At 40.9% G+C, this 16946-nt stretch overlaps 2 protein-coding genes across 3 annotated transcripts; one reads left to right on the top strand and one right to left on the bottom strand.

The window, feature by feature from the left end:
- Nucleotides 1-644: 644 nt before the first annotated feature.
- Nucleotides 645-5898, bottom strand: tmem134 (transmembrane protein 134). Of its 2 annotated transcripts, none has more exons than XM_061246613.1 (8): nt 5737-5898; nt 4693-4955; nt 4521-4588; nt 2294-2380; nt 2028-2104; nt 1473-1517; nt 1255-1308; nt 645-966 (listed from the first exon to the last, which is right to left on the bottom strand). In XM_061246613.1, exons 2-8 carry the CDS (start codon nt 4909-4911, stop codon nt 884-886), a joined length of 633 nt encoding a protein of 210 aa, XP_061102597.1. In that variant the 5' UTR covers nt 4912-4955; nt 5737-5898; the 3' UTR covers nt 645-883. The 2 variants fall into 2 exon arrangements, with proteins under 2 accessions (XP_061102597.1, XP_061102598.1); XM_061246614.1 differs by lacking the exon at nt 5737-5898 and adding an exon at nt 5557-5656.
- Nucleotides 5899-6391: 493 nt separating this feature from the next.
- Nucleotides 6392-16014, top strand: serping1 (serpin peptidase inhibitor, clade G (C1 inhibitor), member 1). Its single transcript, XM_061247047.1, has 10 exons — nt 6392-6502; nt 7051-7101; nt 7824-8109; nt 9018-9377; nt 9502-9720; nt 10014-10157; nt 10551-10754; nt 11861-12000; nt 12598-12820; nt 15050-16014. Exons 2-10 carry the CDS (start codon nt 7051-7053, stop codon nt 15304-15306), a joined length of 1884 nt encoding a protein of 627 aa, XP_061103031.1. The 5' UTR covers nt 6392-6502; the 3' UTR covers nt 15307-16014.
- The last annotated feature ends 932 nt before the right edge of the window (nt 16015-16946 follow it).

Genomic DNA, 16946 nt, shown 5'->3' with positions numbered 1-16946 from the left:
ATACACTTTATAAAAACTCTGAATTTCCGTCTAATGCCGAAAGTTTGATGAACATAAAAATAGCCATTTAAAAAATATTTATATCTACTATTTCTTTTTATGAGGAGATACCAGCAATGTGCATGTGACATGACTAAAATGAACCTTGTTTAACAATCTAGTTCCCAATGAAATTTTATCAATACAAATTTGTTGTCATCTGAAATGGTTCTGAATATCAGTTTTGACATTGAGAAAACCATCTGAAATGGTTTTGAATGTTTTCAAGATGGCCGCCAAATAGAATTCATATCAGTGTTAATGGGACTAATAAAACCATTTTTAAGCATTTTCCTGTTAGCCTACATTTTGTCAGATTTCAAAATGGTGACCAGACTGTGTGGGACATACGTTTAATTGGGAACTAAGTAAGTTTATTTTTTCATGCTCAGGTTGACATTACTGTGGAATTGCCCATAGACACTATTGACCAATAGATGGTACTGAGCATGTTAATTGTTTCCTGCAAAGGAGAAAGTATGTTAAGGGTGTCTCCTTCGTTGTGTGGCAAGTGAAAATGGTGTTAACCTATAATCTAGATCTGAACTGAACAAGTTTGTGTCAGGTCATCCTGATACAATAAAAAAAACAACAACAGACAACTCTTTAAAAGTAATATACAAAACAGATTTATTGTTGTGTCACAGTAATTATTAATACAAAACAAAAACAAATCAAAGTCCTTCTTTTGCATAGTAATTGGAAACGCATGGAAACACACAGTGGTTTGATGTTAGTAGTGGTCAGTATTTAGGGAGGACGCAGGGCTATTCTCCACACACATGTCATCATTTACTTGGCACATGATTGGTAGATTTCATCACATTGGAAAGGGGGTAGAAGATCACTTCTCAAAATAGGGTAGATAGAAGAACTTGAACCCTCTTCGTCCTTGCACCGCACAGGAGATATAGATCACATGGTACACTGAAAGAGGGAGAAACATGGTTACAGAGGATCGTGATGAAACGAAAGAGACTGAAAAAAACAGGTGCAAAGAGGAGTCTGCAAGTTTGGAAGTGGGTTGCTATTCCAAAACATGGCAAACTAAAATGAAAAGAAAATGAATTAGGAGAGGGCCATGGGCAGTAACCATGTGGTCTGCCTGGAACAATCATGGAAATGGAAGCCCAGTTTTGGAGGAAAAGAAAAGGAGTAATGAGGGATGAGATAATAAATGGCAGTAGGTAATGTGTAACAGTAGGTGAAAAATACCCCCAGGAATGAAGAGCAGAAATCCGGGCAGAAAGAATATGGCACTGGAGACACCTGGAGCGAGAGAGAGCAAAGGTCAAAGGCCAAAGTACCTGATTATAATTCATGTGTGTATACCTATATGTACTCGGCACTGACCACTTGTTCCACATTCCTGTCCTGATCAGTACGCTTTACTAATGCCCTGCCACAGTAATTCATACGAGGCACCTTATTACCTGCATGTGGATTTAGCTGGATTACAATCCCTGTGAAAATCAGAGCTGAAAAAAAGAAAAAGGCTCTCAGTATATTTTTAAATGTAATTGCTGATAGCACACACAGACTGGGGACAAACACATCACACAAAAAATACATGTTTCTGCAGAATTATGGAGTTACAGTGACTTCCAACCATTGCACACAGCAAGTAGCATTCTGAATAACTGCTACACTGGAGTCGCTTGCATGTGATCTAAAGGTTCTGAGGGATCTGCACAGCCTTGTTTTTGTGGGCCGATTCATCAAACGATCGCCAACATTTATTTCAACAGTAAAGGAATCACTTAATTACAATCACCTTTAGACTGGCTGAGCACTCCAAGAGAACTGAGACCACATGAAGTGAAGCAGATTCTGACCACACATTGATCTAAGGGGGTTTGTGCCTATCTACACAAGTAGACCCAACATATTTTTATCCTTTTATACTGCCATATCTAGCTTTAGCTAGAAAGATGGTACTGAAACAGAGGCTGGTGGGAGTTGTATTTCTATAGCAGAAATAGACTGACCCATTCCAGTGACAAGGAGGAGAAATGAGGCAAGAACCACTCTCCTGTTCTTCTTTACCAGGGGGTGAGATGTCCAACTGAAGACAGAGAGAGGGATGGATAGAGAGAAGAATAGTTATGTGTGTGTATGTGCGCATGTGGGAAGGACTGTGAAACTACAACAGTGTGTCAATGTGTTACTGTGGATGAGAGCCAGCGTGATGGTGTGCGTCTGTGAGTGTGTATGGCTGTCTACATGAGCGTAAAGGGTCGGTGTGTTTATGTACCTGCAACAATGAGCAGACAGCTGGGTCACCGAGCTGAGGGTGCTGAAAGACCACTGAGAACTGCAGTAGGACAGTGTCGCTGGGTCACTGATGGGGGGGGGGAGGAATCCATAGAGAAAAAAGAAGGGGAGACAGGGAGAGTCTGTGAGTAGGTCTGGTTGTGCATAAAGTACAATAGCAACCCAGCCATGCCTGATGCAGGTAAAAAAGAATTAATGATCACATGGTAACAGCATTTTCATCTTCATTTAAATGTAACTATTTCTGAATCGTCAGCACACTGAACAGACTTGTTTTCTTGGCATTAAGTTCAGCTTCAGGGTACTGGCATGCAGTAGCTAAGATGTTTTAGAACTAGGAATCATTTTGTTGACTTGTTCTATTGCATAGTAATTTAGTACTTTATTTCATTATGTTTGTATTATTCATCACTGTATTATATCAGTTTACTTTAATTTTCATCAAATGATTTCATTGTATTAAGTTTAAGCTTTAATAAAATATATGATTGCCATGTATTTTTTCCTGCAGTAATTCTACCAATGTTTTATTTCCTGTAGATGTTACTGCAAAGGGATATAATATCTTGAAATCAAGCTGATGGACAGACTAGCACGAATATATTAACTGTCACCAAGTATCAGCAGTTACTTAACTTTTACTTTAAATTGTATTAAACATATAGTAAATATAAATGCTGTGCTACTGACCAAAATATATACAGTGAGCACCATAATTAATTGGACAGGGACACTTTTTTTTTCTTCTTCTCGTTTTGTACTCTAGCAGGAGTTTTAAAGGATACAATGACAATGGGGTTGAAGTGCGGATTGTCAGCTTTCATTTGAGGGTATTTCCATCTATATTGGATGAACCGTTTAGAAATAACAGCACCTTTTGTACATGGTCCCCCCATTAAGGTACTACAAGTATTTGTTGGAATGGCTTCACAAATGTGTTTCATTAGGCAAGCACATTAATTTGTGTCATTAGTGAATGCAGAAGAGAGCAGTTGATATCTACTCTTTATTTGATGTTGCTGGGATGTGACAACATAAGGAAGACTGCAGAATCGATGCAAATTAATGCTGGCCTTCATAAGGCTCAGTACACACTACATAGTCCAATGTCAGTCTAATTTCAAGATTCAATGTCTCACTGAATAATAAAAATAATTTAAAACACTTTGACTTTAAAAACGGATTAAAAAAACTTCCAAGGACAACTGTTTTGATAGCATAAATGTTTTTACTGATCAATCTAATTAAAATAATGGTTTATTAGAGTGTGTCTCTTTGACTGTCCAACTGGTCTGGATTCTGCCATTCGTCTGAGGAGATGCTATGATATTTTTGTTTTTGCACCTATTAGGCAATTATTTTAGAATAGATAACAGAATATGTTTTCAAACAACATCCCAAAGCATTTACAATTTGAAAATATTCTATTGTCCATTTAAAATGGATATTGTTTTGGAAGGGTTTGTGTTAATTCATCAATCGCTGGATAAAAAATTTATTAAAGATGTGCCATGTGTCCCACATGTCCCTACATCAACCTTGAATCCATCCTGAATCCACCATTTCAGTGGGATAAAAATGAGGGGGGGGGGGGGGGGGGGCTATGTACAAAAGGCTCTAGAATTTCTAAATGGTTAATCCAATATGGATGAAAATTAAAGATGGCAGTCTGCACCTCAACCTATTGGTCATCGTATCCTTTCAAACTCAAAAGTGCAGTTACAGATGATAAGATGACTTAATTACTTTATCTGACTGTTTGATTGTCGAAACCAAGTGTACCCAATTTGAAAATGTCTTGGGTTAAGTTAGTTTCAAGATAAAGGATGCAATTCATTTAAAGCAAAAGTACTGTGAAATTAGTGAACTGTTTTTAGTGACCTATTCTACATTTTCTACCGTTTGCCATAAAACAATCCACAATGTTCTTGTGTGTATGCACTTTGCCCCAAATGATTATCTAATAAAATATATTATTTGACAGTAACGTAATACTTGCTTGTTATAAAGTTGTCTGTTATTGAGTAACAACACACTATAACACTAGGAATCACAATCAATGTGTGCATATTGTGCATACAGGTTATGGCGAGGCCCTGAACTGAACTTGGATCGACTTGGTTGGTGTGCCATTTTGGTGATGACACTCGTACAGCACAGCACCACAACACCCCCACCCCCCCCACCCCCCGCGCTACCACACTTACCTGATTTTGAAAAAGTTATTGAAAGAGGAGTTTCCACTGCTACCCAATGCATCTTCATTCTCCAAGTTCTAAGGGTGAGAAAAGAGAGAATGTGTGAGTGAGTGTGTTGTTAGTGTGCATACATGTGGCTTCTTTGCTCTGCGTGTGACTGTGTGCTTTGCATACATGTTACCTGATACTTCAGGCTGCTGTGTTCAGGTGTGCTGGCAGCGGTGGATGAATGACTCTGGGGTTTGGAAAAAGAGAGAGGGCCAAAGCTCATTGAACCCCCATCTCCACCATCTCTGTCTTTATCTCTTCCTTTCCATCCATCCTTCTCTCGGCTGACCCCACCCCCTTCCTCCTCTCCTTCCAGCGAAAAGGCGTCATCAATACTGAACTGTGTTGCCATTGTGGTAGGCAATCAGAGCTCACACCCGTATTTATCGACAGGCACTGTGAACAACCAAAAAATGGATCGTTGTACAAACGAGCAAAAGAACTGAACGGATCATTACCCACAATCCAGCTCTGTAACACAAACTAAACAATAAGGCTAATACGTATGGTATTGCACTAAAGCGTCGTTACATTATTCTATTCTAGCTATCGACAGACTATAAATTCATATTTAGTTTTTCATTTTATTTGTTACAGTGCATAACTGAATGTTTACATAACTAAAAAGATTATGCATTTAAGTGGGCACACATTCTCGTTAGCTAGCATCCTAGCTCAATGGCCGATGAATGCATCTTGCGAGCAAGCTCCTAAGCAACATTGCATGTTTACACAAAATCAAACTAGCTAGCTAACATTAGCTTGCCGGGAAAGTGCGGTAAAGTTGTCAGATATTATCTAACAAAAGAACATTCGACAGAAAATTTACTATGAAGCTAAATGCGATATGTTAGTTGTCTAGCTACTCTTTATACATGCATTATACTTAAACATGAGAGCGTTATCTGAGCAGTTTTTGACATCAATAGAATAACGTTAATATCTGTATTCAACTTGATCAGAAAGTGATCATGATTTATATGTATAATGAGCTTACAAGCTCGTTAAATGCGTCCAGATTCCCGATGAACAAGTCGTGGTAATTGCTATTATGTTGCAGTCATTGTGTGGTGCAGTAACGTTAGTCTCCAGCAAGTTGGCCAGTTAACATAAACAAAAAAGTTAACGTTAGCTAGCTAGCTAAGTTAGCTCAGCCAATTCAGTAGTTTAAACTTACTTTCAATTTTCGTTCCAAGTTGTGCAATTCCCCCCCGGAACCAATTTAACATCTTACAGCGTTCATATTTACTCCCAGCTGATCTTATCTGAAAAAGTTTAAAATTCCGATAGAGAAATCTTAAGAACTTTTGCTTCCGAGAGCATTCGATGTTTGACTACTTTTGACTTGTTCGCGTGACCAGTGCAGTACAGACAGACAAGAGTAATCGATCACAAGCTTGTCAATGTTATAAACTTGGTAATAACCTTATAACGCTAACTGATGCGCACTATAGCTATGTATGTAGACTACCCTTTCACATTATTAATGTGTAAACTGAAGTTTTTTTTATTTTTATTATAGATGTATAGGCCTACATATCATGCTGTATTTATGCTTGTGTCTGCATTTGCATTATCTGTATTTCTATAGCAATGAAAGTCATATATGTCAACAACCTTCGCTTCAGTGTACATTGCGAAAATGTGCATTCAGCAAGCAGCATTTATACCTTAATCTTTACTGTAAGCAATTGTATCGGGATGTATTTTATTTTAAAGAAGAAAAACAGGGCAGGGAATCTTTGCCAAATATTTTTCACATGACTTCCAGTAAATCAGGTTGGCTATTTCCAGCATGTCTTGTGCAAATAGACACATCTTTTAAATCAACAATCTGCAGATCCACAATTGGTCAAGAGTGAACGAGAAACCATGTGCATTTTGGAGAGATAGTTGGACAGATACAGACAGACAGTTATACTGAAGCTTTGCTACCGTTTGAGGTGAGAATATTGATCACTTCTTTATCTGTAGTATCTATAATAGTATGAATAATGATACTGCTAGAAGTTATTATGGTTCTGTGACTGTCCTGGAATGTATTGTTGTACAGTAATTGTATCAACCATTATGGGATGAATATAAACAGTACTTGTAGATATTGTTGTTACAGCAGCTAACAGGACTGTGCCATATTTTGTTCTAAAGCATTTAACATAGAGTGTGAAGATCTAACACAGAAACATACTTGGATAGTTTAAGGTATTGTTCACATATCAGTAAAACTATCATTAAAAAGATGATTCTGTGAAGTGCCATTTGAAAGGGTCATATGATTTTTTATGAAGCAGAAACTAATAAGTGCCAGACAACATGTTTGTGACCTTGTATGTTTTGTAAGTTGTTTTTTTTTACTTCTGTACTCTGTCCCTAACTATCTTTCTCTTCCTCTGACTTTTCTATATTGATTTACACCTCTTTTTCTTTCCACTTGCTTTCTTCCTCCCCTTGATTCTCCCTCCCATCTGTTACTTCTCAATTTCTCTCTCAGATGAAATATTCAGTTGGTGTGTGTGCACTCTCCCTTCTGCTCTTCATTGAGGTAAATCCAGTCAATCAATGTTTGCATTTAGGACCAAAAATGATGTCATGTTCATTGATTTCACATGATGTCACTCCATGTATATTCCATCCCCGTGAATTCTTATAGTGCTTACTTCATTTTTTTACATTCTACCCTTCTTGTCATGCACCTGTGTGGATGTGTGGTAGCCCATTAATAAGAAATTATAATGGCAATGATGTATATACAATGTCAAGTATGTGGTTGGGTGTTTGAAGGACAGATACATTTATTTGAATGTGAATTATATGATTGTGTGGTACTGGGAAGAATAAAGGCAGATATGCACTTTGGCTCTAAAGCTAGGCTGTCCAAATTCCAATAGATTGCTGTTCAATTTGGCTTGATCCCATGATAAAGTCCCATAAGTGGTAAGATCCCTGCAAGCAGAAAACATAATTTAAACCTTTTACAGTCAATATTGCAACATATTGTTAATCAACATGGGGTGAATAACAATAGGAATAACTGTAGGAATATTGTTAATAAAAAAAAAATTAAAAAAAATTCTTCACCCTAAACAATGTTTTGAAGACTAATTTTGGCGACCTGAATTTTTTGGCAATACTGTGCATAATATATTTTTCATTACTGTAAAAAAGAAATGCAGTCAAGAAATGACAACTCTCTCTCTTTCCACATTCCCTTCAGCACTCACATCACTATTTCTGTTCTCTGTCTGTCACTGTCTACCCCTCCAGCTCCCCTCTTCCCTCACCCAAAAGTTGGCATTCCAGCTCGTCTCTCTGCCCTCTAAATCTGCCCTCGTTCTCCCCTGCCTTGCTCCTCCTGAATTATCCGAGGCCAGCATCTCTTGGAAGTTTACCCCTCAATCTCCGCCTGGCTCCCCCGCCATTCTTCTCAGATCTCCCCTGTCTGTCCAGGCAGTGGGAAAGAAGGATGAGGGGACTTACACTTGTGTGATTACAGGATGGAAAGGTGACAGTCCAGTGAAGCTGAGGAACTCGTACACAGTCATGGTTTTCGGTGAGGGACTTTCAAACGACTCTTCCACAATTTGAGCATGGCAGGTTCTTTTTGAGGGATGTTGTGACTTTTCACTGAGATCAAATTCAAACAGGTTGCTATAACAAACAAACAGGTCAGCTGACAACAGTGTTAGGCTCTTCTAACTGGCTGCTAATGAAACTGGGAAATTGAGCAAAAGAATACCTGAATGAGATACTAACGATGTGGTAGGAGGGTACATGGCCAATGCCTATTGCATGAGGAATAACTTAAGGACACTTTACTTAGAAAAGCACTGGGACAGAGAAAAAATGGCATTATGCACCACAGGCCATTCTATCAAAGAGTGTGAGTTTTAGGCAATCCTATAGTGAGAACACTTTTCCTCCACACTAGCATGTTATAACAAGCAAGGGATATGCTGCCAAATATTAAGTGTTATTTACCTTGATTTATTTAAATACTTTTTCTCACTTAAAAAGTGGTCTGACACCAAAGGTGCTATGTTCGAAGTAGGTTAATCTAGGTATAAATACCCCAGGAAATACTGAACTCTGAACTCTTGTCTCGTGTTCATCTTTTTATCTCAAGCCCAAATGCATTTAGTGTATTGCAAACACAAAGGAATTGGCCTTGCTGTTCCAATACTTTTGGAGGGGACTGTAGATACAAAATTACTTTAGATACACATTTTCAAAGATTTAGGGCTTTTTCTTAAAAGGTTATGGACCTCTAAAAAATTTTTTTTTATGGTGACACCCAGCAGACAAAATGGAGTAGGAAGCTGAAATGTTGAGTAGTTCTATATCTCATCATTATCTACCAAAACAGAAGAAAATGCTGTGGAGCAACATCCTTGAGTTGGCGAGGAATGGCCCAGTGCTATTTTACTTCATCCCACTCTTCTCTGTCTCTCACTCTTTCAGAAACCAGTGGTTTTGAGTTTGAGCTGCTGGGGGTGGCTGAGGGGGACGTGGGAAAAGATGTGGAGCTGCCCTGCTCTCCACCGCCTGCCTCTCTTTATTCCTCACATTCTGGCTCCAGCCCTACGGCCGTGTGGTACATTGAGACACAGAGCGGGCGGGAGAGGTTATATCCCAAGGAGGGAGAGACAAATGAAGATGGCAGAGTCCGTTGGGCTTCTCCCACAAACTTGAAGGGTGATTGGTCAGTTATAATGAGTAATGTCACTATGGAGGATTCGGGAGTATACCAGTGTGAGTGGGCTGGAGGCAAGAGCCAGGAGAGCCAGCCGTGGTCACATAAGGTGGAGCTCACTCTAAAATGTAAGCTGTTATTATTATTATTATTAATAATAATAATAATAATTATATATATATTTTTAAATCATGGTAATCCTTTGGGGCAATATTTAATCTCTCTGTTTGGCCTTCCATATTTCTGTGTCAGACCCCCCAACTCAGTCACCCCCCCAGTGCCTTGGCCATGATGCACCATGGGAAAAGTGTCCGGTGGACAGCAGTGCAATATCAGGGAGAAAAATTCTGCAGGAATCGCTGGGTGACTTCTCCTTCAAACTCTATTCCCATATCCGCCAATCAGACCAGTCCAAGAACATGCTCTTCTCACCGATCAGCATCTTCTGGATGCTCACACATTTGCTTTTGGGTAAGTACAGAAGGGTGGGTAGACCTTGGTTAAAATAGTACTCGTTTTGGATTCAAATGCTGTTTCAAATTTGATTAAGCTTGCCTGGTGCATTGGAACTAATAACTAAATAATCCCAAAAGTGTAAACCCTACCCATTTCCTCCTCCTTGAAGGCTCAAATGCACCGGAGCACACAAAGGTATTTGAAAGTGGGTTATAAGGATTGGGGAGGGGCCAGATTAGAGGAGTCACATCCATTCCCATTCACTGAGCAACTCTAAGAACAAACATCCTGTTCACATCTCTCTGTAGGTGCACGTGGAACAACGCAGGAGACTCTGGAGAGAGCCGTCTCTATCCCACACTCATTTGCCTGCCTTCACAAAGAGATGAAGAGTTTGAGAGAGGAGATGAGAGACAGTGTGGAAATTGCATCCAAGATCTACCACAGCCCTGGTACCAGCACCTCAGTTCAGGGGTTTACCCTGCTATTAGCACCTCAGTTCAGTGGTTTGCCCTGGTAACAGTCCCATAGAAAGGGAGGTACCCTGTTAAATGCAAACAATTGGAAAGAGGGACCATTGGAAGGACCAAGGGGGTATACATACAGTTATGCAAGAAGAGAGAGTGGGGGAGAAATATATGAAGAAAGATAAGGTTGTGCTGAATGCTTGCCACTGAAGGCTATGATGAAACTATGATGAGGCTTTGAGAAAACTTTGATGAATTTTGTCTATGATGTCAAAACCTTAAGACTGGTTAATTAAATCCTGTAATTCGTCCTCACGTTCTCCATTTTCTTGTTTTGGCTCTGTCCTTCTCTGTCCTCCATTTTTTTGTCCTTCTCAGAGTTCAAGTTAAACCAGATCTTCATCAACCAATCACAGCTCTTCTACGATGCAGTGCCCGAGAAGCTGACCAATGACAGTGAGCGGAATGCAAAGATGATCAATGACTGGGTGGCGGACAAGACAAACAATAAAATCACAGACCTGATGGATTCAGTCTCACCCACCACCATTCTGATGTTACTCAACACCGTCTACTTTAATGGTTGGCCCTCTGCTTGTCGACTGCTGTTGTCTTTCCTGCTGCAGCTTTTATTTCAGATTATTGCATAATTTTTTAATGCCATATGACATAGAGTGAGCTTTATGTCACAACCTGTCTTACGCTATGTGCTGAAGTAGTTTGGTGTGTAGTTGCCTTGCATTGCAAACAGTGTGTTGGCCATGTTTTTAATGTTTTTGATATTTGATTCAACCCTGCCTCCTCTTTTAGTTATTTTTTATTTTATTTGCAGCCTATATTTACATAATTTTGAATGTCATGACGGCGGCACGGATGGTGCAGTGGGTAGCACTGCCGCCTCACAGCAAGGAGGTCCTGGGTACGAATCCCCGTCGGCCGGGACCTCTCTGTGTGGAGTTTGCATGTTCTCCCCGTGTCTGCGTGGGTTTCCTCCGGGTACTCCGGTTTCCTCCCACAGTCCAAAGATATGCAGGTCAGGCTGATTGGAGAGTCTAAATTGCCCGTAGGTATGAGTGTGTGAGTGAATGGTGTGTGTGCCCTGCGATGGACTGGCGACCTGTCCAGGGTGTATTCCTGCCTTTTGCCAAAGTATGCTGAGATAGGCTCCAGCCCCCCTGCGACCTTGTTCAGGATAAGCGGGTTAAGATAATGGATGGATGGATGGATGAATGTCATGACAGCATTTTCCTTCCATATAGAATAGGTTGGATGACACTATCACAAATATTTGACCCGGTTCCAATGGAAATGTTTTTTGGAATCTGCTTGTGATTGCACAGAAAGCCCCGCAGGGCCACACATTTAATGCCAGACCAAGAAACCTTACACACTGATTTTCAATCCAAGGTAGTCCATTACTAAGTTTGTATTTTAGTGCACTGTTACTTACAGTAAAGCACTATATGGTTTTCTGAGGTCTGGGCTATTTAGTGTTTAGTGGTTATATCAGGACCAATAATTTAACATTGCTTTGTTTTGTCTGATGATTGCTCCTCTCTCTCTCTCTGGTGGCCTAACATCAAAAAGTATCTCTCTAACACCCTTCTCTCTCTCTCTCTCTCTCTCTCTCTCTTTCTCTCTCTCTCTCTCTCTGTGTCTCTCTCTCTCTCATTAATTCTCACTGGCAGGGAAATGGAAGGTGATGTTTGATAAAAAGATGATGACATCTCCCTTTGTTACACTGTCAGGAGATATGATCACTGTACCTGTGTTATACAGTGGAAAATACAAGCTGAGCCAAAGATACAATACACAAGTCAAAGCTCAGGTACTTCATATTAATGATAAAACAATATGCTGTGCATGATGTGCATCATGCTTTCTAGTATACCAGATACTGTGTATAGGTTTGTGTGTTCATTCTAATTTTCTGTAGCTACTTCTGCTCTTATAATCTCTTATATCTATGATATACCTATATGAATGCACATTTGAAGTCACTTTGGATAAGTGAATGCATTGAATCAACATACATCTGATTAAATATTGTCTTGATATATGTTTGTGCACCAAAGGTTGAGTGTATGTGAGTGTGAGAATTGATCAGATATGTGTGATCATTATCCTAGTTATTGGATGAAAAAATATTCAATATTACAATATAATACAATATTATTTTATAATAATAAAAATTCCCATCTGTCTCTTCTAGACAATTTGTGCTTCCAAGGTTTGGAAATAACTATCGCACAAAAAGTCTCTGTAAAAGTAGTTGATGATGATGAAATGTCATAATAAAATAAAATAATCTCTCTCATACTGAAATAATTAAAAATGATTGGTGTTGTATTGGCAAAATACACAAAGCAAATAATAACAGTACAGCTTAGTGGGAAAAGTAATAGTTGTAATAATAACTCACTAGGTGGCAGCATTCCCTCTGTCCGGGAGGACTGTTCTATACATCTTGCTCCCAAAGTCCTCCTCTGCGGAGGACCTAGAAGAGCTGGAGAAGAGGCTGAATGAAGACAACGTGAGGGAGATGGTGAAAGAACTGGACAAGGTTCCAAAGGAGGTAACTGAGGTCACACTGCCTAAAATCAAGCTCAGTATCAAAACTGACCTGATGGAGATGCTGGACACACTGGGTAAGAGCATATTCATGTTTCTTTGTTATCTTACTAGTGTGGCAATGTGTGGGTTTCTATACATATAAAACAGCAGCTTTTTTGAAAAATCTATCTAATACACTGTCCAGCCAGTGCGTGCTTTGGACTATAAAAATGCTAAATGTCAAGGACTTCTGACCCCACCCCATCTCAGTTCATGCTTTTGCATCACTTACTTAGGCAATCTGGCTTATGAGGGGGCATTGGTTTGAGAATGGGTTCAAATAGAATATGTGTATTTTAATTTGCTTATCAGTTATAATATGTTCAGGAAAATCTGGTGTGTTAGCCAGGCCATCTGTGTGGTTCCTTCCAGGTGACTTGGAGGGGCTCAGTCTCTGACCCTCACCCCCTACAAACTGGAGTCCCGGACGGCTAAGTTCTTGGTCCTCTCCTCTTCTCTCTATACACCATGTCTCTTGGTTCTGTTATCTCTTCCCATGGCTTTTTTTTACCATTCTTACACCGATGACACCCAACTCTTTCTTTCCTTCCCCCCCAATACCCAGGTCACCACACAGATCTCTGCCTGCTTGGCTGATATCTCTGCGTGGATGACTTCCCACCACCTGAAGCTTAACCTTGCTTAGGACTGAGCTTATCTACATCCCTGCTAAGTCCTCTCCGACAGTCGACCTCTCACTGACTGTTGAGGACTTTTCCTCCCATATGGCCAAGAATCTTGGGGTGACTCTTGATAACCACCTCACCCTCGCTCCACATGTTTTCTCCACTGCCAGAACCTACAGGTTCTTCCTCTACAATATACACCGTATCCGTCATCTCCTGACGTAGAAAGCCACCCAGCTCATTTCCCGCCTGGATTACTGCAACTCCCTCCTAGCCGGTCCCCCAGCTTGTGCCATCAAGCCCCTCCAGCTGGTCCAGAATGCTGCAGCCCGCCTGACCACCAGTCAGCCCAGGTCGGCTCATGTCACCCCACTCCTCATTGGCCTCCAATGGCTTCCTTTTGCCGCACGCATCCGCTTCAAGGCGCTAGTGTTGACATTTCAGGCTGCTAAGGGGACTGCCCCACTTTACATACAATCTTGAATTGCTCCCTACACCCCAGCTAGACCACTCTGGTCTGCCAGCTTGGTCAGCTTGCGGTTCCCTCACTACGAGCACCTGCTGGTCAAGCTGCACGTTCACAAATTACTTGCCTACCACTGTCAGGACAGCAGAATCCCTCCCCATATTTCGACTAAAAACACACCTTCTGACTATACCTTAGTCCTCCCTCCTGATCCTCCCCCCTTCCGATATCCCTCTTGTCTAACCCTAACCCGTGAAAAGATTTTGCACTTACGGTGACTGTCTTTTTGTTTAGAACTGCCATTTATGCGTATTTTACTAGTTATGGATTTGATGCTTTAACCTGTGGAAGAACCTATGCATTTGTAAATCACTTTGGATTAAAAGCGTCTGCCAAATGTCTAAAATGTAAATGTTTAAAAATAGATGGGTGGAATATGAAGGAGTTCTGGTGGATTTAACGTTTTTATCATTACCCTGGCTTCATTGCGTCTTTACTTATTTATGCTATTATTGGTTTATGCTTGTATTACTGGAGGTCTACGATTTTATTGGATTTTTTATTTGTTTATCTTTTTGCTGTTTTGTCCCTTTTAAATCTATTTTAGGAACATTGTTATGGTTTGAAGGAGATGCTATGTTTATTTCTGTAAATACCCATTACAATGTGTAAATAAAGGGGACAAAAATACAAACATATCTCTCTCCCCCCCTCTCCCATGCCTCCCCCTCTCCCTCTCTCTGTCTCTCTCCCTCTCCCTCTCTGTCTCTGCCTCTCCCTCTCTCTCTCTCTCTCTCTCTCTCTCCTCTCTCTGCTTCTCCCTCTCCTCTCCCTGCCTCTCCCTCTCTTTGTCTCTCTCTCCCTCTCTTCCTCCCCCTCTCTCTCCCCCTCTCTCTGTCTATCTCTATCTCCCTCTCCTCTCTCTGCCTCTCCCTCTCTTTGTCTCTCTCTCCCTTTCCCTCCCTCTTCCTCGCTCTCTGTCTCTTTTCACTTCCTCTCTATCCCTCTCCTTCTCTCTCTCTCTCTCTCTATCTCTCTCTCTCTCCCTCTCTCTCTCTCTCTCTCTCTCTCTCTCTCTCTCTCTCTCCCCCCCCTCCCCCTCTCTCTCTCTCTCTCTCTCTCTCTCCCTCTCTCTCTCTCTCTCTCTCTCCTTCTCTCCTTCTCTTTTCCAGGTCTGACAGATCTCCCCTTTGAGCCTAATCTGTGTGGCCTGTCGTCAGAAGAGAGAGTCCCGGCCCTCGCCCTGTCTGAAGCCCAGCACCGCGCCTTCCTCTCACTGACAGAGCAGGGGGTGGAGGCGGGGGCCGCATCCTCCATCTCCTTCTCTCGCTCCTTCTCCTCCTTCTCTGCCCTGCGGCCCTTTGTCCTTCTCCTGTGGAACGAGCAGATTAAGAGTCCTCTGTTCCTCGGGAGAGTGACAGAGCCCTAAAAGAAGAGATAGAGCGAAGGATGGGGAGGAAGGAAGAAAGAATGTATCAGCATGCAGGGAGGAGAGGGAGAGAGATAAGGAGAAAGATCTTTTTCAGCTGTAGCTGAAAGTCATGTAGTCATGTAGTCATGTGTCTGAAGCAGTCATCATAATTTGGAAATGCAATTTAATGTGATGAATCAAATCCGTAAATACAGATTATAGCGAAACTGGCAACCAATTTCAGAAAAAACGTGTCATTTTCTTTTACTGCAAACAACGTAGACTCTTGAGAGTGAGAGAAGAAGCAGTTGTGGTGGAATTATATTTTTGTATCATATATAAGTTTTATATATGATATAAACTGTCATCACTATTTTCCAACTTACCTAAAGTAATAACAATTCTATACTTTACAATTATTGACACAAGAAATAGCTTTTCCATAATACATCACTGGTTAATCACACGGGGGCATGAAACATTATTAGATTTTGAGTTATGGGACAATTGCCGTTCATGGAACTGTATGAGGGCTTTGCAACAAGAAAGTAAAAGGTTTTTCCATAACACCAACCATGTAACATTACAGTCTTTTATCGAAACAATAACAGAATGATGCCTGTTGATTGTAATGGCAATTTCAATGTCTTATGCTGGACACCCAGCAATATTGAAATATTAGAAGGAAACACTGTGTAATTATATGTAATAAAGAAGTACAATTTACTACTTGCAAACTTCTGGGTTTCTCTGTTTGGGCAACTTAATACTGCCTATTTTGGAAATGAGATATACGTGTATTTGTGTGTGTGTGTGTGTACAAATGTGTTGCATGCGTGTGTGTGTGCATGTGCATACAGTCCTCCCCTCCAAAAGTATTGGAACAGCAAGATCAATTCCTTTGTTTTTGCTGTACACTGAAGACAATTGACTTTTTTACATTACATTACATTACATTATTGGCATTTGGCAGACGCTCTTATCCAGAGCGACGTACAACAAAGTGCATACCCATAACCAGGGATAAGTTCGCTGAAAGACCCTAGAGGTAAGTACAATTTCAACTGCTACCTGTACAACAAAGATAAGGACAAGGGCCATTTTTTTTTTTTTTTTTTTTTTTGAACAAACAAACAAACAAACAGAGCAAAAGTCACCAAAGTTAACTATCCAAACACTGCTTACCTAGCTAACTAAAAATACCGATACACAAAGCAAGTCACAGAGACAACAATTAAGGTTCACAGGGAGGTAGGGAGGGATGGGGAGAGGTGCTGCTTGAAGAGGTGCGTCTTCAGCTTGCGCTTGAAGGTGGGGAGAGATTCTATAGTTCTGACCTCAACGGGGAGTTCGTTCCACCACCGTGGAGCCAGAACAGACAGTAGTCGTGAGCATGAGGTGGAGGTTCTGAGAGGGGGAGGTGCCAAGCGGCCTGTGGAGGCTGAACGAAGAGGTCTGGCAGGGGTGTAGGGTCTGATGATTTTTTGCAGATAAGCTGGGGAAGACCCTTTAACTGCTTGGAAGGCTAGCACCAATGTTTTGAATTTGATGCGAGCCATGACAGGCAGCCAGTGGAGGGAAGTAAGCAGGGGGGTGACGTGCGAGTATTTGGGAAGGTTGAAGACCAGACGAGCTGCTGCATTCTGACTTTTGAGGTC

This window comes from Conger conger, chromosome 6 (assembly GCF_963514075.1).
Source record: "Conger conger chromosome 6, fConCon1.1, whole genome shotgun sequence".
NCBI classification, from domain to species: domain Eukaryota; kingdom Metazoa; phylum Chordata; class Actinopteri; order Anguilliformes; family Congridae; genus Conger; species Conger conger.
Note: the sequence above shows the minus strand (reverse complement) of the source record. Positions and strands in the feature narration are given on the sequence as shown.

Coding starts and splice junctions, on each gene's coding strand:
- serping1 (XM_061247047.1), top strand. CDS start 7,051: ATGAAATATTCAGTTGGTGTGTGTGCACTCTCCCTTCTGCTCTTCATT. Junction 10,158..10,550: donor CAAGATCTACCACAGCCCTG/GTACCAGCACCT, acceptor TGTCCTTCTCAG/AGTTCAAGTTAAACCAGATC. Junction 12,001..12,597: donor ATACACAAGTCAAAGCTCAG/GTACTTCATATT, acceptor ATAACTCACTAG/GTGGCAGCATTCCCTCTGTC.
- tmem134 (XM_061246613.1), bottom strand. CDS start 4,911: ATGGCAACACAGTTCAGTATTGATGACGCCTTTTCGCTGGAAGGAGAG. Junction 2,105..2,293: donor CTGTCTGCTCATTGTTGCAG/GTACATAAACAC, acceptor CTCTGTCTTCAG/TTGGACATCTCACCCCCTGG. Junction 1,309..1,472: donor CCAGCTAAATCCACATGCAG/GTAATAAGGTGC, acceptor CTCTCGCTCCAG/GTGTCTCCAGTGCCATATTC.